The following is a 24,449-nucleotide window of genomic DNA, read 5'->3' on the forward strand; positions in this document are numbered from 1 at the left end:
GGAGGGCTGGCCGCACCGGGCGCAACATCTGGGGGTTAGGGTTAGGGGGCACAAATCCGCGGGTTAGGGGGCGCAAATCCACGGGTTAGGGGGCGCAAATCCACGGGTTAGGGGGCGCAAATCCACGGGTTAGGGGGCGCAAATTACTTGCCTTGCCCCGGGTGCTGATAACCCACGCTACGCCACTGACTGTAGTGAATATAAGAAATAGGAATTAAAAGCTAAGGTATCACCGAAATTATAGATTTGCTGCTTTTAAATCCACTGTGTTAACAACAGACAACATACCAAACTGTATTGTGTCTTGAAACAAAAAGTGCTTAGTCGATGCATAGTGGAAGAAACCTTCCTGCATCATTAGTTGAGTCCCCCAATGCTGAACATTTGAATAGTCGTCTAATAGTGTTTGCCTAGCTTTATCTGCCATTTTTTACATGGGCTGACGTAAATGTATTGCTATAAAACATTGCAGGACGGGGATTATTCTCAACTGTGAAGCTTGTGCGTCATGCTGTCTTTGTCAGTTAATCTAAATACTTATAACTTCCTTTATATATTTGCTTCAGGCGTGAGTCTGTAGAAATTGGCTTCTGTGCTTAGTTTACTAAAGCCTGTTCATGAGAAATGGCTGCTGCCATCGTCTCCTTTAAAATTACAGTTGTGCATGATTTTTGGGCAGTAACTGTCATATATCTCAAAAGGCAAAGCCCCCGTGGGGGTGGGGGGGTGCCCTTTTCTTTATTACCACTGGAAATTCTGATTTTTCCACTCGGTGTCCCTGGCTCTGTAACTTCTGTGAAGATATATCCAGCTAGCAGAAGTGATTGTGTAGTTCTCTGCTTGGCTTTTTTCTCCATTCAGATGTTTCATGGGAAACACAATAGGGAAAATACAGCACGAGCAAATCAGAGCAGGGGCTGTATTAACTCTATCTAAGCAATATTCCTTGAAATTTATAGTGCTGTAAGTTGCCTTGTGTTTCTACCTAAAAGTGGAGTGTAAATTAACTAAATTTAGCAAATAAGCTATGTTGGCATTAACCTGTCACAATTGTATTGCCAAGTCCCATTGAGTTCAGTAAGAATTACGTTTAATTATGGATTATAGCACCATAAACGGAGCCTGTTTTGTTATGCAGTTATCTGCCATCTCCTCAGCCAATATTCTGTCCCATCATTTTCTCCCTACTTCCAGGAATGCAGATGTTCAGGGCTAGGATTATAGTGAAAACATGGTTCTAGTTCTCTCACTACCTCCACCCCCAATTGAAGAAGGGCTTGTAGCTCAGTGGTGAAACACATGATTTGAACACAGAACATTGCTGGTTCAATTTCTGCCATCGCCAGGTTGTGCTTGGAAAGATTCCTGTCTGAAACCCTGGAGAGTTGCTGTCATTCAGCGTAGAATTCTGAATTTACAGTCTGACTTGGACTGACAGCTTGCTGTGTTGCAAATGTAATACAATCTAACCTTTAAAAGAAACTACAAACATTTTTAATTTGGGAAGAGTAAACTTGTGGTCCTTCTGTTTCAAACAGGTTGCCTTTTTATGCAACAATTTAAAGGTGCGTACCAAATGCAGTAATTCCTAAAATGATATAAACTAACACCCCAATACAGAGCCATCAGAATGACGATAGGTATACAGTGGTGCCTCGCAAGATGAAATTAATCCGTTCCATGAGGCTCTTCGTATAGCGGTTTTTTCGTCTTGCGAAGCAAGCCCATTGACAGCTTAGCAGATTAGCGGCTTTTAGCGATCAGCTGTTAAGCGGCTTATCAGTGGATCAGCTGATAAGCGGCTTAGCTGCTTAGGAAAAGGGGGGGGGAAAGGGGGAAAAAACCGCAGGAACTCGCAAGACATTTTCGTCTTGCGAAGCAAGCCCATAGGGAAAATCATTTTGCGAAGCGCCTCCAAAACGGAAAACCCTTTCGTCTAGCGGGTTTTCCGTCTTGCGAGGCGTTCGTCTTGCGGGGCACCACTGTATTCCTGTTTCTCCCCCCCCTCTCTCTCTCTCGGCTTTTGTTTACATAGAGGCTCATATTTCACAAACTTTAAAGTCTTAACGGCCACCCGAGTTAAACTCGATTATTGGGAAATCAATAGGCCAAAACACGAAAGCATGACTCTGAAGAAAAGTTCACATGCAAGATGTAGAATAAGGACCAACAAGTTCATTAAAATAGGCATATTTACTCATTTCTGGTTTTTGTTGGTATTTCTTCCAGTTGCTGTTAACTCATTAAAAATACACTGGGGTAGAACTGGTTTTCAAAACACAAGATTTACAAAAGTTAGCATAATATATTGTCTTTATTGTACAGCAGTGCACATAGGGGGATGAGGGGAGGGATGCCCAATTTTTAAAGCTAAAGATAGCAATGAATCCACTGATTTGAGCTGTATTCATATTCAGTATAATATATGCAGAAGCAAGCTAGCCCACTTCCTAGCCAGTCTCTGGTGCCCCCCGGCCGGCCGGTTTAGCCCTCCAAGGCCTAGGACAAGTGCACCTGGCTGCCCCCCCCCACCTGTATATACCTGCGATTAGAAGGGGGAAATTTATAGATTACTGTGACTGCCATGTAATTTCTGTTGCTGAGGACCTCGTGCTTGGTTCTGTGAAAACGCAGAAATGAATTTGGCTGTTAACATTATAAAATTGTAAGCTAGTCTAAGGCATATTGTCTAATCCCTTCTATGGCAAATCAAACAACTATGACACAGAAAACAAGCTCATGTTACAAGCCCTGCATCTTAAAATTTCTCAGAATTTGAAGCTGTTTATTTCATTTATTTCGTCATTGCTTGGAGGGAGGAGTGACTCACAGGGTACTTTCTCATTTTCATAGTATACAGAATTAGAAACAGATGTTTGGAAAGTTAATGCATGGTCGAATAACTCCCACGTGGAGTAGAATATCACAACAGAGCTTAGTAAAATCTAGACAGGTGGGAAAAATAACTTGCTGTAGATATGTGACGGTTCCCAGTTGTGGTGTTCGGTTCTGATAAAGTGGTCTGATTACCCAGCATATATTTTAACACATTGCATGTCATGCACATTCCTGAATATTGGATATTTAATAATTTTTAGCCAGCCACAGTGTGTTAGCTGTAAAGGTACGTAGTTTTCTAGTAAATGGTTTTTGTTGTCGTCGTAAGGATTTTTTGCGGTAGCCTTGGCAATAGATCTTGTACTATTCACTTGTTCCACATATAGTGGATGTCTGAAATGACTGAATATATGCTCCATTGCTCAATAATCCCTCTTGCTAATTGAGGCTGTCACTTTACTTTGAATTAAAATTTTATTGATTCCAGGAAGTAAAGTAGTTATTTCTCTCCTTGACAAACTTTGTCAAGTGTGAATTTAATGACAAATCTGTTTTTTGTCTTCTCAGGATGACCCAAATAACGTTAATGCATTAAACAACAAAGAACAACGCAGTAATAATGGGAACGAAAAATTGCAAAACATCGAGACCCTACCTCCAGGTATTTGAACAGTATTTCTTAATTTTAGAGTAAAGTATGGGCCAGTTATGAAAATTAGCTTCTAATAGCAGGAGTAGGAAATATGCTTGGTATATGTATGAAGGGGACAGGTGTGTTTTAAGGTTTTGATAAGTCATCATAAATACAACTGAACAATAAAATGTTAGAACCTGTAAGACTGCAATCCTATATCCATTTACTTGGGAGTCAGCATCATGAACTCTACAGCAGGCATGTATAGGATTTGATTTTGTTTTTTTACGTTTTGATTTAATGTTTGCTGCTTTTGCAGCAACTAAGCACAGCAACAATAAAACATTAACAAATAAAGACATCACTTCTTAATATATAAATACACAGAAAAGATATATTGTAAAGACAGAGTAAGATTAAGAGTCTCATGCTCTACTCAGCTATCCCAGCTCCAGAACAATAAATGCATCAAAACAATAAAGATACTTTAAATTAATCAGAACAGTATAAATTGCAAAAAGTATGAACCAACAACCCTGCATCAACCCCCCCCCCCAGTCATGAAACAAGTCTCCCCCATCTTTCACCCAGGGTGCATGCACTTCTCTTCCACTTCTCATCACAGGGAGCAGGTATCCCCAGGATGATTTCGCCCTCAAGTAGAAACCAGATTGAGAAGTTTAGGTAACCAACTTCTTATTATAACTAGATCCTGAAGAGAGAGAAAATCATACAAGGCATACAACATCCTGCTCCTCACCTGTTTCCCAGCCAGGGCGGCCATGTCCGCAACAGTCGGCTCTCATTCTGGAGTGCGGAAAAGCTTCCATTCTCCCTCTTTATTGTCCCAAAAGGCAGATAATAAGTATCCTTTACCATTCCACAATGAACTGCCCTGAGACCTACAGGTATAGGGTGGTATACAAATTTTATAAATATAATAATAATAATAATATATAAGAGCATAGGTTTTTAAAAACAAAGGAGCAGATCAACAAAGAAGTGGCATCCCCAAAGGAAAATTATTCCCTTTCTGGTTGGCCCACCAATGATGCCCTGCTGCATGGTGTGCGGAGGATATTGTACAACTCCGTAGGCCCTGCCCTGATAAAGAGTCGCTAATGCCCTGTGCTTCCTTGTCACCTTCCCAAACATGCTGTCTTTATAGGCAACCAACCCAAGGTACGACTGTATGTGATAATTGTTATAACTGTTTTTTCCTCCAACGAAAGCTTTGCCCCTGAAAATCTCAGTATCATTAATATGTAAAGTCCCCGGTCATTGCAATTGTGGGGAGAGGCCCCAAGTGGCAGTGTTTGCTAAAGGGTGACACTTAAAGCATCAAGATGACAGTGTTTTTATACCATGTTTTAGAGAATGAGCAACTTGTAACTCAATCTTCAGCGTAAGCAAATGCTAGGAAGTTTCTGGACATTGTGGTTGACTAGGCTATGATTCTCATCATTGCCAAGAGCAATCTCCGAAAAATGAAATGTGTCACTAGTCATATATTTGGCTTCTGGGCTGTTCTGGAATAGCTGTGAGAAACTGTGTCAGTGCACAGCTTTGGGCGTACTAAAGCACAGAAAGTGAAATGTGTATACACTAAAACAATAATAGTGCACAATAGTATGGCGTATCAGATTCAAGGTTCGGTTCTTTATTTTGAGTGAGTGAGAGGGGTGGGGGGACTGTATTGTTTCTTTCACCAGCAGTTTGAGCTATGGATTAAAAAAGAAGACCGGAAGAAATAGAAGCCAAGCTTATTACTCCCTTTTTTAAATAAATTAGAATTAATATTAAAACTAAATCCATAGTTGTGCCTGAAATTCTCCATGTTATTCATGGGCAGAAAAAAAAAGAGGGGATGATATTTCACTTATAGTTTAGGGGGACCCCAAAAAGAGAAATTATTGGAAAATGTTCCTCTTCTGAAAAATTGTAGCCCAGCTTAATTTTTATTCTAGAAAGCAGGCCATATTTTGATAATATTGTTTTTTCCTAGTAAGTGCACACTAAAGTACAAAGTGCTGTCTGCTTAACACATTATTTCCTGGCGGTTTTAAATTTATTGCTGCACTGTTTCTAGTTTATTAATCCACTTTAACAAATAGGTTTGGATCCAGACTGCTCCCTAGGCAAGCGGAAGGCATTTCCATCTTGTATAGCTATCCCAGTTACCCCTTCTTGCCATAGCCCCTCGTTTTGTCACTCTTAGCAATGGCTTTGTCAGAGAGTACACGGGCTGCAGGGACGCGGGTGGTGCTGTGGGTTAAACCACAGAGCCTAGGATTTGCTGATCAGAAGGTCGGCAGTTCGAATCCCTGCGACGGGGTGAGCTCCTGTTGCTCGGTCCCTGCTCCTGCCAACCTAGCAGTTCAAAAGCACGTCAAAGTGCAAGCAGATAAATAGGTACCACTCCGGCGGGAAGTTAAACGGCATTTCCGTGCGCTGCTCTGGTTCGCCAGAAGCAGCTTAGTCATGCTGGCCACATGACCCAGAAGCTGTACGCCAACTCCCTCGGCCAATAAAGTGAGATGTGCGCCACAACTTCAGAGTCCGTCACGACTGGATCTAATGGTCAGGGGTCCCTTTACCTTTACCTTTACACAGATTGCAAAGAGATGAAGGCAGGAAAGGCCCATATCCTGAGCAGAGCTTTGTTCATTATCACTTCATCCAACCCATTACTCTTCTACCAAGGGTTTAGAGTGACACCTGTGTTATCTGACTAGTAACCCTGCTGAATAGGCATGCATAAGAATGATATCTGCATGTCCACCTGATCCCACTGTGGGCTATCAAGTTGTTAGAATGACACTTGGACAGCACTTACGTTAGCTGCAAATAATCTCTCTGGCAGAGCCTTTGATAGAAAGCACACATGCCTACTACTAACCTGGTGATAAAGATCATAGCCTCTTGGAGCGTCCTTCATCTCTCTTCCTATGTTCACTTTGGCATATAAATTTGACCCCGGGCATTGAAGCAGTAAGCATTATTGTGCCCCTTTGTCCCTTCTGTGACTGAACTGGAATGTCCAGTCGGAATGGCTTTAGTCTATTGATAATTCTGTGTGCTAGCTTCATCTTTTAAGATCGCAAACCAGTAAGAAAAGAATATGGGCTTTTGCAAGCCATTAAGTTTTAAAAGGTAAACAGACGTTCGGTGTTTTGAAATTTTAAACAGAATTTTCTGAATCCTGCAAAACTTGATGACCTCACTGCTGTTAATAAAGTATGAGGATTATAGTTCACTGAATTTAGTAGTGCAGGCTTATGCAGGACATAAAAACCTGAGCTTCTCTTTTGACACTCAACTTAAAGAAAGATTTATATGCAGCTTTGTGAATTAATGTGTCCCAGCCCGCAAATGCTACTATCATTTAAAAATTGTACCAACATTTTATGACCACACACTTTGTAATGAAAGGCTTGCAATTGACCTTTTTAATAAAGTAGTAATTAATATGCTTTAATCTTTTAATTTTAGCTGTGATAAATATTAATAAAACTAAGGTTGAGACTAACAAAGGTTGAATAAATCTAAGCACCCTTTATAACTAATATTTCCTCTTTGGCTACTTTCCCAGTATTGGCTCCTCCATTTACATCCTATCCTATTACCAGAGAATGTAATCAGTACTGCTTTGCACTGAGTACCTTATTGGTGGCCTGTCACTTCTGAATCTGTTTTCTGATGATGTCTAATCTGAGACAGGCTGCCTGATCCGTGTTCTGAAGTGTTGGGAAGGACTAGATAGGAGCAAAGCATGACATTAGAAATGAGGTGAAGGTAGACTTGCATCCAGCAATGTTCTTCTGCTGATACAAGACTAGTTGACCTAGCAGAGGCTTGAGTTGAGTAGAAAGGGGGAAGATGTGACTTCTGCAGATTCCCCCTTTCTCCTGCACCCCTTCCCACATTGCTACCTATTGGTCTTCTGACTCTCCAAAGCAAAATTTGGGGGCAAAGAGCTGATTTGGGAAACCAGCAAAGATTGTACCCCCTCTAGTCTCCACTGGATCAAATACTCTCTCATCAGGGAAAGGACACAACTGAATGCAACCCAGAGTTAATACAGGTTTCTGAAACACTTCATTATCTCTTACCATGTCCCTCCAGCAGTATACTCTTCAAAATAAGCAAATATGCTTCCTTTTCTCTGCAGTGTTTATAGTGTCACCTTGCTGACATAAACAGCAACCAGCAAAAACTGACCCAAATTCTTTTTGAATCTGTCAACCTGAATTCAGGGATGAATCAAGGCTTTGAGTCTCCTTAGGCACAGTTAACTAGATGCTTTGTGCCTGAAGCAGTGTGACTGAATGTAGCTCCCTCTTGTATTAGAACTGTAGTTACATTCTCATTCTTGCTGAGTTCACATCCATAGCAGTTGTGGAAGGACTCCAAATCCAAGGTGAAACAATAGTTCATGTTGCTATGTTAACATTGATGAGAGAGTTTATTTTATTGCAGTGTGTTGCATATAAACTAAATGTCTTTAAATATACAAATTGGTAAGCAAGTTGATGTTAAGTATGTATATTTAAAAAGTATTTCAAGTAAATGGCCTATCTGTTTTTCAGACCACTTCTTGCCTGCTAATGTTTTTCAGCTTAACAAAAACAACCCCCTAATGGCCTCCAGAATCAAATAAAAGAGTGTTTTTAGGGTTACAATAGCATCGGGTTCCATGAAGGATCCAGATTCCTGGGCCAAAAGTCCAAGAAAGACATTTAAAACAAAACTTGCTTGATAGAGGTGCTGCTAAGTAATTTGCTCTGAGATGGTAAAAGGATAAATGCTCCCTAAATAAAATTTTACTTTGAAATGCAAATGTCATTTTGCACTCAGAAGATGTGCTCTGGAAGCTGAACATATTTCTTGAGATTGAGTTTGTGTGTTTTGCAGTGTGCTTATATTGAAGAAATGTCACAGTTAAGCAGAGTATTTCAAATTTATACTATCGTGTTTATCTGCATTGCTGTAACCTCTGAAAAAAAGTGCAGTGGATGAGTAGAAAACAAATACTGGTCTCACTGATTGTGTAATAAAACGGCACATTACCTAGTTCATGTTATAAATAGCTTCGTTGCTATTAACAATTGTAAGGATGACATATTTAAAGTCAAGTTCTTAAATGTTTCATTGGCAGCAGAGCTTCCTTAAAGCAGGTCTGTCATGATGCGTGCTATAACTTGTAAACTGAATTATGCATGAAGCTAATGCTACGTTTTGTGGAATATTTTTGTTGATTATGGAATTAATCAATGGCTGCACTTCAGAGCGCACACAGGCTTTACAAGTAACAGTGCCCCCAGGTCCCGCTTGTGTGATTTCCACAGGCATCTGGTTGGCCACTGTGAGAACAGATGGGCCACTAGCCTGATCCAACAGGGCTCTTCTTACATTCTTGCACTCTTATCTTTCAGAAATATTATTAATCTAATAATGAAATGTTACTAATTTTTAATGTCTCCATTAAAAAGTGAAGGCCACAACTCCCCCAATTTTGGACCTGTTGGTTGTTTGAGGTCCCATGCTAACTTCTATTTAAACTGGTATTTAAGGAGAAGCTGAGCCTCTTTTGCCTTGTCATATGATACAACCTATTTTAGGATGGATTCTTCCTGTAATCTTATCAGGCGCATGCCAAGTATGAATGCAAGTACCGGTTTCGATTGCTTAACTGTTAACAGAGAACTACTATGGTGTAATACTGGAACTTGCATTTCATTCCCCACTCCACATCCCCCCCCTTTTTTTTTGCATTGTACCATGATTGATTCATTGCTTTGCTAGTTATGCCTCTGGGCACCAGCAGGCTCAGTATTATTCAATCATAGCCATAATTCACTTTGGGCTGAATAGGAACGTTCTGCCAGCCTCTCTGGTGTAGGACTCGCCCTTAATCAGACGCTGCTTATTTGAGCTTCCTTTTTGGAAGGAAAAGCAGGGTACAAATGCTGAAATAAGGAATAGTTGCAAAGTGGCTTAAGCCTTAGGACATTTCTTATTCTACTGGAATGTTAAAATAGTGGAGTTAATGCAAGATCTAGAAATCTTTCCTTTCAGAGTTCAAAGGGATCCTCTTTTAGCACCTTATGCATTTGAAGCATCTTTAAGTGCTACGTATAACTTAAACCCAAATAGACTTGAACCCCAATAGATCCTGTTAAATTCAGTAGTCCATGTGTATCTGCTGACAGGTGTATCTGAGCCAAACTGAAATGGAGACAGTTTACCCTTACTTGTGCTTCATATCATTTGTGCGTATGCATTTTTTATGATAATGCATTCCAGAGAGAGAGAGGGGCGGGGAGGGAGAGATCTTATGTAGGTTTATCAGTGGTTTATGATGCTTTGCTGCACCTACTCATTCAGTTCATTAACTTGTAAGGCTAGAGTTGTTGGATCGAAGCAGATTTAGTCCCATCAGGGTCAACTGGCTTAGCTGGAATTAAATCATATTACTTCATCTCCAGTAGTTTGTGGACAAGTCAATGGCCTCCACAGTCACTTACGACTCACTGTTAAGACCGTGTTCATGAAAGACAATCTTACTCAGCTATGAGTGATCACCAAAGAAAGAAAGAAAAGTAAGCAGAGTCGCTGGGGTAAAGAACCCTTTTTAAGGTCCGAAATACACATTATGTTAAAAGCTTAATTGCATTTAAAGCGACTGGGTTTTCAGGCCTGAATGGTCACTGCTGAGAGAGGAGAGGGATTAGGACGGTCACAGTATTAGGGAAATGTAACCCACACGAATGCATGCATGCACGCACACACCAGGCTCACAGTCTCCCTCTTGAAATGTTGTTTGTCACTGCAGCTTGGGGGATGTGACTTGCATCGAGCAAGAGCAAACCCTTAAACCTCTTCCTCTTGGCCTGTCACCATCCCGATTAGGCCGTGTTGCAATTCAGAACCAGACCAAAAGGCTTGCTGCCTGAGAGAATGAGAAGATGACACTTTCCATTCTGTTTCTTTATTTAAATTTATTTCAATACATCTCTTTATCTGAGGATCGCAAGGCGGTTTACAGATATAAAAGTACATTCCATAAAAGTGCATTCCATGCACAGAAGCAGACTCGACAGACCACTGAATCTTACTGGGGACACAGCAGTGTCCACTACATCTGAGGGCAGCAAGCTAACGTAAGAGAGTACAGTAGAACCTCTACTTATGACCAACTCTACTTGGGCCCAATCCAAGTTGCGACCGCTGCAAACCTGGAAGTAAATACCAGGTATGCTGTGATTCGTGCACGCACAGAAGTGGCTTCTGCCATTCGCAACACGCAGAAGCGGCTGCCGCCGTGTACACAAGTGCAGAAGTGCACTGCCGCTGAATGCGCCTGCGCACAGCAGCGCTTCTACCAGCAACCTGGATCGACTTATGGACGGACCTCCAGAACTGATTATGTCCATTAGTAGAGGTTCCACTGCATAGAGCTAGACATGTGGGTGCATACAGCCCTGTCTTCCAACACTCCTCTGCATCTGCTGTCCAAGGCAGCCCCCTCACTGTGCCTAATGGCAGGGCCAGCCCCAGTTAAGTTAGTTCAATATTTTTTGTCATTTTAACTTCCTTAATGCATTTAATGCAACATGTAGTTTTGCCCCGCTTTTAAGTTTTTCACAAGTTCTGCATTAGGTTTTAAATCTGAGCAGCTGGTGCACAGTTGTTGTTATTATTTTACAACAAAGTGCATGATACTTGCAGAACCTTGTAAGAAAATGCTATTGATAGGGCTGGCATGGAAAACTCTCTAGCCATGTTTGGAGTCTCAAAGCCAGGATCTGCATGAGCTCCAGGCACCCATATGCAGCCATTTTGTTTTTCCTTTCATGTGAATGAATAAAGAAACAAGCCGGAATACTGCAGTTAACCCAACTTTCTGTTATATCTGAACATGCCAGCCGACTTAAATTATGTTTCATATTCTGACTTCTTTGGAATTTCCTACTTTGGATAGAATAGGAAGCTGTGGTTAACTGGAGCTTTTGGGGTTGCTTGTGCAAGAGTGAGTGAACAAAGGGGCAAGCAAGTGGCTTCATATATGTGCCTGAAACGTTTGCATATCTTGGCTCGTTTAACCAAAATTTAATAATCCAAACGTGGCCGGTGTGTGACTGGAGGGGAGGGGGAACCTGTTGAGTTTGAAGGAAAGATGTCACTCACCTTTCTGACTATTTAGAAATTTTACTGTGCTTCTCTGTTAATTGCATATTGTCTTTACAAAACCAGCATTTTGTGTTTGAATCTGTTAACACCAGATTTTCCTTTTCTTAGGGAAAGTTAGGTGGCAAGATTTTGACCAGGAAGCTTATGTTGGAGTCACCATGGTCAAAGCTGGCCAAGACCCGTATGCCCGTAATAAGTTTAATCAAGTGGAAAGTGATAAGCTGCGCATGGACAGAAGTGTACCAGATACTAGACATGATCAGTAAGTACCAATTTGCTGTATATATTGGCTTCCTTTAAGTAACTTTGCCTCCCCCCCCCCCCCCCGGTTAACTTTTTAAAAGTGGGACACATTCATTCATAGACAAATGTTTTTTACCTCATTAAGAACTAAGGCTTGGCTCCTTTGGTGGGATCATTGATTAACTAGGTTCAGTGTTGCTACCTTGTTCATGGCATCAGTTTGTCTTCCAAAGCTATGCCTATTTGTCATGTGGTTTCATATCCAAGGTAAACTCCCTTACAAGTTGGCAAAACAAAGTCAGCTCCTTATTTCCCCATTAGTGGCTTCTTTTAGCCCCCTCACTAAAATTGTAGCCTTTCAGATATTTACAAAGAATGAAGCCAGTGGAAATGTGGCCTTCTCTAGTTCCAAATGTGATATTTCAGTATTCAAGCTTTTCATAATATAATGTAAGGATTGGCCTCTATTCAGACAGAAGCTTTAAAATACTTGAGGGCCTATTGGAACGTATAAAATAGACTAAAGATAAAAGTACCTGCCCTGCTATGCATGGAGAAAAAACATATATATATATATATATATATGCAGGTTTTGGTGTCCTCGGGTGTCTTCCCGTGTAAAAGTTGGGGTGTCTAGGCGACGTTTCGACGAGGTCTCACTTGTCATCTTCAGGCTGGTGCTTTCGGCTTCTTGTTACTGGAACAGAGCAGGATCTCAGTGTTTGAGTTCCTATAAATACTGTTGAGGGGGTGTGGTGTATAGCCTCCAATGTTCTGGGCAGAGAGGAAGTTCCCAGGCTAGTGTGCCTTTTCTTCTTTTGTTCCTTAATTACTTGAGGGATATCTTGAGTGATTTCTTGAGTGATATCCTGAGTACCACTTAGGTGGGTCATTAGGTGTGGATTAGTTGCTAAAGTCTTTGTGTCTTGACCTCTTGAACTTTGTGAAGAGTTTTTCTGAGAAGATGGCTGTACTGCACTTAGTTGTGCTCTGGCTTGGCTTCGTGTATAGGGGCGAGCTGTGGTTTTGTGGCCTGTGTCAGCCAGATCTGTGTAGGGATTGCAGGGGGGTGCAGCATCCGGAGGTGCCACCATGGTTTGGCTACTGGATGGTGTCTGTAATTTATCTGTGGAGAGGGTCTGGGTTTGGGTCTGGTGTGGTTGATTGGTGCAATCCCTACAATCCCTACACAGATCTGGCTGACACAGGCCACAAAACCACAGCTCGCCCCTATACACGAAGCCAAGCCAGAGCACAACTAAGTGCAGTACAGCCATCTTCTCAGAAAAACTCTTCACAAAGTTCAAGAGGTCAAGACACAAAGACTTTAGCAACTAATCCACACCTAATGACCCACCTAAGTGGTACTCAGGATATCACTCAAGAAATCACTCAAGATATCCCTCAAGTAATTAAGGAACAAAAGAAGAAAAGGCACACTAGCCTGGGAACTTCCTCTCTGCCCAGAACATTGGAGGCTATACACCACACCCCCTCAACAGTATTTATAGGAACTCAAACACTGAGATCCTGCTCTGTTCCAGTAACAAGAAGCCGAAAGCACCAGCCTGAAGATGACGAGTGAGACCTCGTCGAAACGTCGCCTAGACACCCCAACTTTTACACGGGAAGACACCCGAGGACACCAAAACCTGCATTCCTGTACCCGTGAAAATCTACGAAAGCAAATATATATATATATATATATATATATATATATATATATATATATATCCTTCCTGTGTCATGTGTTTAAAAGAGGCCTAGAAATGCATGAAGGCTACCTGCCCCGATTAATTCTGGAGTGGAATAAACAAAGGATTAAAAAGGCTTTTCAGTCATATTGCCAGTGAGACTTTTAAGCAGCTTAATTTTATATGGACCCTTCAAATATTTTGAGGATTTGGTTCACTTTAGAAGGCCTATATTCAACTTGGGCTATTAAAGCTGATCAAATGAATTGCTTTAGACACAATTTTCTGCTGTCATTGGTAGGAATTGATTTAAACATAACTGGTGCACCACACTGCTCTTAAGCTACAAGCATTTTGTGATTATTATACTTTTTCAGTTTGACAACTAGTTTTAATGGGATACCGTTGTGCAGATGACTCGCAGCTTGATTTATCCACTCTTGAGGACTGTCTGAGCCATTTAGGATGAGCTTCCTCTTTCGAAGGTCCTCAACCTAATAAGAGTCTGCCTTGCCAAAATGCCACCTCACACAGAAATGATAACTCTTAGTGCAGCATGGATCTTGGTAATGGTACCCACCCTGTGGAACGCCTTCCCAGCAGATGTCAAGAAAATAAACAGCTATCTGACTTTTGGAAGACATCTGAAGGCAGCCCTGTATAGGGAAGTTTTTTATGTGTGATGTTTCACTGAAGTTTGCTAGAAGCCACCCAGAGTGGCTGGGGCAACCCAGTCAGATGGGCAGCATATAAATAAGAAATTATTATAATAATAAGTGGGCAGAGATGATGTGGGAGTTTTGAGTGGTTACAAAAGTCCTCTCCATTGTGCCTAGGAACAGAAGTAGACCTTGCACCTATGCAAGGGAACGCTTCAAAAACACAATTCTTGCAACATAAGGATAACATTTCTACAGAGGCCTATATGACAATTGGTACTCTGTGGCATGTACTCAAATGTCAGCAAAATTCAGAATACTACACACATAGAAACATAGAATTGTAGAGTTGGAAGGGACCGTGAGGGTCATGCAGAACAGCCATACAGAACAGCCCCAGAACACTCCCACCAGTTCTCAAATCACAATCTTTAACGCTGTTCCTGAGCTTATTTTAGCGTATGGAATTGCAGTTTATTTTTTACAGCAGCAATTGTTCATCAGACTTTTCTGCCATTCCTCCTCTCCTGCAAGATATAATATGGATGCCTGCTCTGAATCTTTCAGTAAGCATCTCTGCTTAGATGGCACTGCTAAACATAAGAGGCCTAATGCTTGAAATGCTTTGTGTTTCTGTCAAGGTGTCAACGGAAGCAGTGGCGGATAGACTTGCCAGCTACCAGTGTGGTAATCACCTTTCACAATGAGGCACGATCGGCTTTGCTTCGAACAGTTGTCAGGTATTTCTGAGAATAATTTCTTCACCTGCAAGGGGCTGCTCTAATGTGGTGATATATCGTGATAATATGAATTGAAATTCCTCTCTTTTTTTAGTGTTCTCAAGAAAAGCCCGTCACATCTTATCAAGGAAATCATACTTGTAGATGACTACAGTAATGATGGTGAGTATTCGTACAGGATTCTGCTCCTGAAGTCATCTCAAGATTAAAATAACATATTGAAATAGTTGTTGAACCTCTAGTGGATTTCTCTGTGGTTGTGGTTGCCACGTATTTGTCAGGGTCCTACCTAGTCTGTAGCAACCAAAGCTAACACGTTCTTTATGATGTCATGAATGAAATAGCTTGTTGTTGGCATCCATCCGTCTTGAGAAACAATGGGGTGCACCCTTGGGGTTGTAGAAAAAGCTAACACCCTGCACAAATCCAGAGTGGTGTCCCTAAGGCGGTTGGATGGCACCTTGTACACCTCCATCCAGGAAATCTTGCAGCCAAGCTGGTGCCAAGCATATTGCTCTGCTTTCCTTTGGACCGCATCAAGAAGGCCGGGGTGTGTGTGTCTTGTTGTCTGGGCAGCCCAGGACCTCCATACACACTGCCTAGGCTTGCAACCCGGGGAGCTCACTTCAGTGCTGCTAATACAGCAATTTGACTTGTGATCACAAGCAATTGATCTATCTAGTTGCTTGAGCTGAGTTTCCATCTATCTATTTATTTATAGAGGGATTTATATACCTGTAAATCACACAACATATCACAGCAGCGTACCTTAAAAAGATGATAATCAAACAATAAAAACATTAAAAAACACTATTTAAAAGCAGAATGTTTAAAAACAAATTTAAGTAGTATTCAGCTGAATTTTTTTACCCATGCTCATAGTTCTGTCCTGTAAAGCAGGTTTGCCCCAGAAAATAAGTTATCAGGTATTTCTTAGCTCCAAAACCTGGGTAGTTGTAGGTCTTTGACTGTTACTCTCCCCATCTGTTTTTTGAGCCAACATGAGCAAATGATTAACCAGTTACGCCTTTTTCCTCAGCTGAAGATGGTGCGCTCCTTGGTAAAATTGAGAAAGTGCGGATACTTCGAAATGATCGCCGGGAAGGTGAGTGTTTTGTTTTGAGTGGGGGAAATGTGAAGAATTCCAGGCAGAATTACTTTTGTTATTAGGAAAAACATGCTCTTGTTGCAGGTATGGTACGTAGAGAAATGAAATGCACTGAATAGAGCAGAAGAGGCAGCTATTTAATTTGATAGTCTTTTATTATTCTGTCTTCTGGCTCACTTTATAAATGCTCTCATTTCACAGTACTGGAGGCCTGGAGCCCTTCCTAAATCAACAGCTTCCTAACTATATAGAGGCTTTAGAAGTCAAGTGTGGAAAGCTGGTGGTCTAATTGCTTTGTTCTATTGCCATAATGACTGTTCAGTTGAACCGCATCGTCGGTGCTCTTTAAGAAAAACTACCGACTAAGTTACAAGCAGTTAGAACCCTGGCCTCCTAGATATCTGCAAAGATTGTAAAGCGCAAGTAGTTAAGCATTCAGAAGTATATGAATTAATGTTTGTATTTTCTTCCCTAATGGTAGAAGATGATTATTGAATCTTGCCTTGTAGGTGTAACATGTATTGTCAGAAAATAAAAAAAAATTGTAATTTGTAATACCAGCAGCAATAAAACCGTCAGCGGCATTCCATTAGAATGGAAACTTTCAAAGTCAATGTTAATTTGTTCTCTGTGGATGGCTAGACCACGCTTTGTAATAATAATAATAATAATAATAATAATAATAATGATGATGATGATGTTTATTCTCTCCCCCCCCCCCCCGCATCTGACTGGGTTCCCCCAGCCAGCCTGAGTGGCCCTCAACAAAATATTAAAAAGTTATAAAACATCAATCATTAAAAACATCCCTAAACAGGGCTGCCTTCAGATGTCTTCTAAAAGTCAGATAGTTGTTTATTTCCTTGATATCTGAAGGGAGGGTGTTCCACAGGGAGAGCGCCACTACCGAGAAGACCCAGAAGGAGTCTTTTCTACCCTAGACTCCTTTGCGAGGAAGGGTGAGCTAGAAATTAAATTAATTTATTGATTACATTTGATAACTGCTGTATTATCTACAAAATTCCTGTAACCATGCAACATATACCCGAGGAGGCAGTTAAAAGATGGAAGGTATTTACAGTTCATAGTCAGTAGTGGCATAGTTGCATCTGAGAGCCAGTGTGGTGTAGTGGTTAAGAGCGGTAGTCTCGTAATCTGGGGAACCGAGTTCGCATCTCCGCTCCTCCACATGCAGCTGCTGGGTGACCTTGGGCCAGTCACACTTCTTTGATGTCTCTCAGCCCCACTCACCTCACAGAGTGTTTGTTGTGTGGGAGGAAGGGAAAGGAGAATGTTAGCCGCTTTGAGACTCCTTAAAGGGAGTGAAAGGCAGGATATCAAATCCAAACTCTTCTTCTTCATCATCATCATCTGCAGGAACTTCTGTTACAAAGTTTGAACAAATTCATCATTCAGTGGCAATATTCTAGTGTTCTTATATTCTATGAAGTTTAAATGATGTTCTTGTGCTGAACTTAAAACTTTGTTTTCTTTTGGAGTTCATAACATGTATAGATTGCTCACAAAGTAGCTTTAATGAAATGTTTGGCAAGATCAGGTAGAGGCGTAAATAGCATTTCATTATTCACATCTCAATTGATTCCTGAGCTGAAAAAATGCACAGCGTTCTTTAAAAAAAGAAAAGACATGCATAATAATTGCACCATAAGATATTAAAATGTATATATTGTAAGCTAGCCAAAAATATACAAAACCTTAGTTTTCAGCCATTGAGAAACAGAGTAATAAAATCAATAACCTGTCATTAAGAGCTGGATATGATGATTGATTACTACTATCTTATTAACAGATATTTGCAAATATGACGGAGAGAAAGAGAGAAGTATAGTCAGCTGAGGTTAACAGTAAAATTATTATATTGATCCTGACTAATGTATAGATCAGTATACGCCCAAATGCAACACTGACTATTATAAGCTGTATGTTCAAAGGCAGAAAGAGTGGCAAGTTATTCAGACCACTGGGTAGTGGAAGGTGGGTTAAGGCACTGTGTTGTTGGGTTTGCGCATGAAAATTATAATAGCTCCTAAGTTAAGGAGATAGTCAGCTTTCAGTATTGCTATTGGATCATAATAAACATCTCTGAGATGTTTCTCAGTATTAAAAAAATTATATCAGGAGAATATGATCAGAAGAAAAGTTTTCCACTGGGCAAATGAAACAAAAAGATGGGAGGGAGTTGAAAAGTTCAAGAGGTAGTACCTCCAGGAGAGTGTTTTTGAAGAGATTTGTTGAACATGAAATGTGCAAGTAATTTTAAATTATCTAATTTGCCTTTTCTAAGTTTTCCTTTATTTCTTACTGCAGTATTCCCCCCTGTATATTCTCTATTTCTGAAACATGAACATCATTTTGACCTAGAGTACTGGTGGTTATCTGTTAATAATGTGACTGCTTATTTATCCCAGATACCGTCCTTGTATAGTTATCATGACCTTATACTACCAAAATATATAAAAAAATAATTTAAACTGGAATTGATTTACAAAACATCCCATTGGTTTTGTTTAAACTGTGTGGTCTATACAATTTTAAACAGCTCATTAGTAGTGTTGTTCCCAGAGGCATGAAGAGGGTTAAGGTTGTGAGTATCTCAGCGTAAATTATTCTAAAATGTTCTTCCTATTATCAGTTTTATAGCAGAGAGGGACTGCCTAACACATAAGAATTAGAGCTAGAAAGTGATGAGGATTCCACTAGAATGTGTGATTACATCTAATTACTACATCATGGATGTTTGTAGTCTTTTCAGTCTTTATATGAAGTGATGCACACATGGGTAGCTTATTAGATGAACAAAGCACAATATGGTGTAGAGAGAAATAAGCAAATTCAAAATTCAAATTGCAATGCACAAACTTCTGTGTGAGGCTTGCAAGGCTATCTATCACACCCTTTGGATGAATGTAAAAATGGATCCAGTTACAGTTAGGTAGCCGTGTTGGTCTGCCATAGTCAAAACAAAAAAAATTCCTTCCAGTAGCACCTTAAAGACCAACTAAGTTAGTTCTTGGTATGAGCTTTCGTGTGCATGCACACTTCTTCAGATACTTCTTCAGGTATCTGAAGAAGTGTGCATGCACACGAAAGCTCATACCAAGAACTAACTTAGTTGGTCTTTAAGGTGCTACTGGAAGGAATTTTTTTTTGTAAAAATGGAAACACTGTAAGATATCAAGGCTTATGTGTTTGCTGAAAGTTTTCCCCATCCTCCTGTGTTAAGTGCTTCCAAGTAAAGTAGTGATGGGCAACATTTCACTTTAGGTTAGTTTAGAGCTGGACTCAGCAGATAGAGCTGTTTCCCCCAAGCAAACTAATACCGTATTTTTCGCACCATAGGACGCACTTTTTCCCCTCCAAAAATGAAGGGGAAATGTGTGTGCGTCCTATGGTGCGAATGCAGGCTTTCGCTGAAGCCTGGAGAGTGAGAGGGGTCGGTGCGCACCAACCCCTCATGCTCTCCAGGCTTCGCACACCTCTCCGCAAGCAGTGGGAGCCCAGCGCTGGGCTCCCGCTGCTTGCGGAGAGGTGCCTGCATGCCGAATCCTGGACGCGCTGACCTCAGCGCGTCCAGGCTTCGCGGACCTCTCCTCAAGCAGCGGGAGCGTTCCCGCTGCTTGCGGAGAGGTGCCTGCATGCCGAAGCCTGGGCGCGCTGAGCTCAGCGCGTCCAGGCTTCGCGGACCTCTCCGCAACCAGCGGGAGCGTTCCCGCTGCTTGCGGAGAGGTGCCTGCATGCCGAAGCCTGGGCGCGCTGAGCTCAGCGCGTCCAGGCTTCACGGACCTCTCCGCAACCAGCGGGAGCGTTCCCGCTGCTTGCGGAGAGGTGCCTGCATGCCGAAGCCTGGGCGCGCTGAGCTCAGCGCGTCCAGGCTTCGCGGACCTCTCCGCAAGCAGCGGGAGCGTTCCCGCTGCTTGCGGAGAGGTGCCTGCATGCCGAAGCCTGGGCGCGCTGAGCTCAGCGCGTCCAGGCTTCGCGGACCTCTCCGCAAGCAGCGGGAGCGTTCCCGCTGCTTGCGGAGAGCTGCCTGTTTGAGGGCTGGGGTCGGGGGAAGCTCTAGCTTCCCCCGCCCCAGCCCCGCACCTGGGGGGGAAATAATTTTTTCCCCTTTATTTCCCCCCCAAAAAACTGGGTGCGCCCTATGGTCCGGTGCGCCCTATGGTGCGAAAAATACGGTAATTATGTTAATTCAGAGCTCAGTTGGGGCTATGCTGTGCTCCTGTTTACATCCCTGGAAGTACAGCACACTCTGATTCCCTAATTCTTCCCCCCACAGTCCCCTTATTATGGCGACTGCAGCGTACCACTTCAGGAGCAATGATAACGACGTGGAGGAAGGGAGATGCTCTCTTTCCTCCATGGTGCTTGGAATTTAGAATGCTGCTGCTGCAGCAGCAGCAACATCCTGGGTACCAGGGATGCTGGGGAATTATGTTTCATAATGTCCTTAGTGCTTAGGAACTTGCTACAGCGGCACTCCTAATTTTCAGGCACCATGATGTGAAGAGGGGAGACTTCCCTCATTCCGCTGCAACCTCTGGATACGCACAGTGGTTAGGATGCGGGAAGTTGTTGGCCCAGTTTAGAATACCGGCACAAGTCCATCCACAAGCACACCAGATTCATGCTTCACACAAGGCAGTTGTGAATCTCAGTAACACGATAATAGGAAAGCCGAGTGCGATTGTATTAGTCACAAGAGAAGTTTATTAGGATCTGGTCTAATGGGCCGTCTAGCTCACTGTCCTGTCACCCAACAACAGCCTCTGCTAGATGTTGTAGAAGGTGTAAGTATAGCAGGATGATAAGTAAACTCAATTGTTTTGCCCTTTGTCAGTAGTCTGATTCTTTTTGAACTGAATTACTAAACTGATGGAATAGTGAGCAACAAAGAAAGAAAGAAAAGAAATTGGCTAATATGTGGTCTTGATTTTCAGGTTTGATGCGCTCTCGTGTCCGAGGGGCAGATGCAGCACAGGCGAAAGTCCTGACGTTCTTGGATAGTCATTGTGAATGCAACGAGCACTGGCTGGAGCCTCTTCTGGAGAGAGTAGCTGAGGTTTGTTTTGAGGAACATAGACTATTGATCCATAAACACTGTTTTGTTTGAATTTTGTGGTGCTTAAAATCATTTGTAGTGGCTGTTTTCAATCTGCATCTCATTTCAAACCGCTCTTCCAAAATAATTCCCAGTGTACTAACTAGCATGCCAATTTGATACAAAGAGTTGTGAACTCCTGATTTCATCCATGGATAGTGGTTTTTTACTGTATTGTGAACAACCCTGTGATCCTAACTCGATGAAGGGTGGTCTGTAAATGAACCAAATAAATGAATGAAATTTGAAAAAGTATTTCAGGCAGGGAGATTTGTACATTTTGCCCCTCACATGATTAGAGCAGAATTGTTTGTAAATAATCATTGATTTAAAATAAAGAATTCCTCAGGGTAGTTCTTGGTTTAGTAGGACATGCAATTAAACCTAGCAATAGTTGACATGTCTGCCAACAATTGATTCGACCTCAATTCTGTTCGGTATTAGGAAAGTGTTTGAAAACAGTGGTCATATCACAGTGCAATGTTACTATAGCATAGTTACACTTGGGATACACGCTTAACCCATATCAAGAAGCATACCATAAGACTGAGAAAATTGCAGAAAAGGAAACCAGTGAACAAGGGTTTGGAAGTTCTTTCCAAGAAAATGTAGTCAAATTCCTTTGTGTTATGCATTATTGTAAAGCTGATTATTTTAACAGCAGGCAAGTTTTGTCACTTCTGTTTGGTGTTACTTTGAATTCAGGAAATTTTTATATTATAATCAGCTATTGTTACAGACAGTTTGGAAGTGGTTTACTTAATAACTGGCAAACGTTATACAGTGGTACCTCGGTTTTCGAACATAATCCGTTCCGGAATACCGCTTGAGTTCCGAAACGTCCAAAAACTCAAAACGGAAGCCTCAAAATGGAAATCTCAATATGGAAAACTCAATACGGAAGCCACATTTCCTGTTCAACTTCTGAGGCGAGTTTGAAAACCGAAGCATTTACTTCCAGGTTTACAGTGTTCAAGTTTTGAAACATTCGTCAACGGAGACGTTTGAAAACCGAGGTACCACTGTACTTTTATAGTAGCATTAGCAGTGCTTTTTTTCTAGAAAAATAGGTGCCTGTACTTGCCATGAAGTTGTTACAGTACATACTACACTTTTTAATAATAATAAAGAGAAGTGCTGGTACTGTGTACCCTTGAGTACTCCTGAGTACCCCTTGGGGGGAAAGCACTGAGTGTAGGATAGACAGTATAATAGGAGTAAGCATAATCTTCTTGTAATCATCATTGCAACTCTTTTTAGTCTTCAAGGGACACTGCTTTTGTAGCCAAAACAGCACTACCATACTCAAGAGGGAGGTATTGGGAGACTCAGGGAGGAGGGAGCCCTGAGGTATGCACAAGTGTAAAACATCTTTATTAAAAAAAAGTGCACATGTGTGCACTCACAAAGAGAGCCGGAGAGGAGGATGAACCAAGATAAACACGAAGGTGAGGGAGCTGGTGGGTGAAGCTGCCCACTTGCCTCAAGACCTGCATTTTTACCATTAAGACTTAGAACTGTGCTAGTTCTTGGCTCTGCTGATTCTTGGGGGAGCAAGCAAAAGGTGGAGGACTGAAGACCAAGCTGAAAAATACAGAAAGAGATGGGTTAGAGGGGCAAGTAAGGAGAAGGGACAAGCACTCAATGGAAGCAGAGGGAAGGGGGCCATGGAGTGAAGAAGAAAGAGGCAGGTCATAGGAGTCAAAGCAAGAAATGGAGGGCAGAGAAAATAGAGACAGAAGTGAATAGTTGTGTGTGTCGTACACAGGATCTTTAGCACTTCCTTGCTTTTTCTTGCCTGCTTGGCGATCATTCACAGCCTAGACACAGAGGAATAGGCCCCCCACTCTTTTTCACAGGGCTCCCTGTGCCCCACAGCTACCTGGGGGTTCCTCTTGGTTGCCGTCTAACCTCCCTGGCTCACATTTTATTGAGAAATACCTGTAGGGTTCCATACTTAGCCCCCCTCTGCTTTCCTGAACACACCCAAACAGGTTGGACTGTTTCTTTCTTTGTTTACTGACCCATTTTATTTGGTGCCATTCCACTGTGTTGCCCTCACCCTTCCCCAGATCCTCATGATGCTCCTACCAGTTGGATTATTGGCCTTGGATGTGGGGGGAAATGAACAATGGGGCTTGAGGACATAAGGAAAACTTAATTATAGAGAAATATTTTCTAGCAAATACATTTCAAGGGAGGTATAATCAGAAAAGTAGATTGCCTTGGTATGGATTTTGTGACAATTTCCATCCATTTCAAAAAGTTTCAATGACTTTCCATCTCTGAATATTTTACACTGACTCCACCCCCCTCCAAATATTTATTTTAGGACAAGACCCGAGTTGTGTCTCCTATAATTGATGTGATTAATATGGACAACTTCCAGTATGTGGGAGCATCGGCTGATTTAAAAGGAGGTATGTACCTTCACTGGAATATAGGATCTTCCCGGGACCCCTAAATGTGAACACACCAAAGTATCACAGCATACAGCTGAAATCGGGGGGAAAAGAGTTGGGGTGTTCTTGTTGAATCAGGTCTTTTATGGCATAGTTTTGAATGAATACCTGTTAAGTTTGTTTGGTTTTTTAAAAAAAGAAATGTTACTTTCTGAATTGAAAAATCTGATAGAAATGGTGGATCTTTATAATGACTTCACAAAAATGTAAGGCTATACTTAAGCCATGAAAACAGAAGTGTTCAGGAGATATAAAGTGGGATGTTTCTACCTCAAATTTAAGTCCATATATGCCTGAGTAGCATGCATGGAAACAGAATATACAATGCCTAGTTCTTTTGCTATTTCTCTCCGTTAGTTGATTTTAAATGTTGCATTTGTATGAACTACATTTGTGTGAAGTTTATTGCTGTAATTAGCTTTGGAGAGCTTTTGGAGAAAGCAACAAATAAAATAACAAGAAGAACAAGCAGAATGTTCAGTATATCACCACTCCTCGTAAGAGGGTTTCTGTAAACCTGAAACAGTTATCTTACAGTCCTGATCAGTTACAGATAGGTAGCCGTGTTGGTCTGCCATAGTCAAAACAAAAAAAATTCCTTCCAGTAGCACCTTAAAGACCAACTAAGTTAGTTCTTGGTATGAGCTTTCGTGTGCATGCACACTTCTTCAGATACGAAGAAGTCCTGATCAGGTTTTACAAGGGCTGAACTGGATTTCGGGAAAGGGAAAAGGGAACAGAAAAGCCCTTTCTCTTCTC

The 24,449-nt window shown here is 41.6% G+C and overlaps 1 protein-coding gene across 1 annotated transcript in view; it reads left to right on the plus strand.

Annotated features, from left to right (window-relative positions):
• The window catches only part of GALNT2 (polypeptide N-acetylgalactosaminyltransferase 2), a 68,816-nt gene that overhangs the window by 24,769 nt on the left and 19,598 nt on the right, over nt 1–24,449 (plus strand). The window contains exons 2-8 of the mRNA XM_081906879.1: nt 3,406–3,499; nt 11,774–11,927; nt 14,903–15,001; nt 15,096–15,163; nt 16,041–16,106; nt 21,068–21,189; nt 23,561–23,648. Coding sequence (XP_081763005.1) covers nt 3,406–3,499; nt 11,774–11,927; nt 14,903–15,001; nt 15,096–15,163; nt 16,041–16,106; nt 21,068–21,189; nt 23,561–23,648 — 691 coding nt within the window. The remainder of the gene's footprint in view (nt 1–3,405; nt 3,500–11,773; nt 11,928–14,902; nt 15,002–15,095; nt 15,164–16,040; nt 16,107–21,067; nt 21,190–23,560; nt 23,649–24,449) is intronic.

This window comes from Podarcis melisellensis, assembly GCF_964234715.1.
Source record: "Podarcis melisellensis genome assembly, chromosome: 3".
NCBI classification, from domain to species: domain Eukaryota; kingdom Metazoa; phylum Chordata; class Lepidosauria; order Squamata; family Lacertidae; genus Podarcis; species Podarcis melisellensis.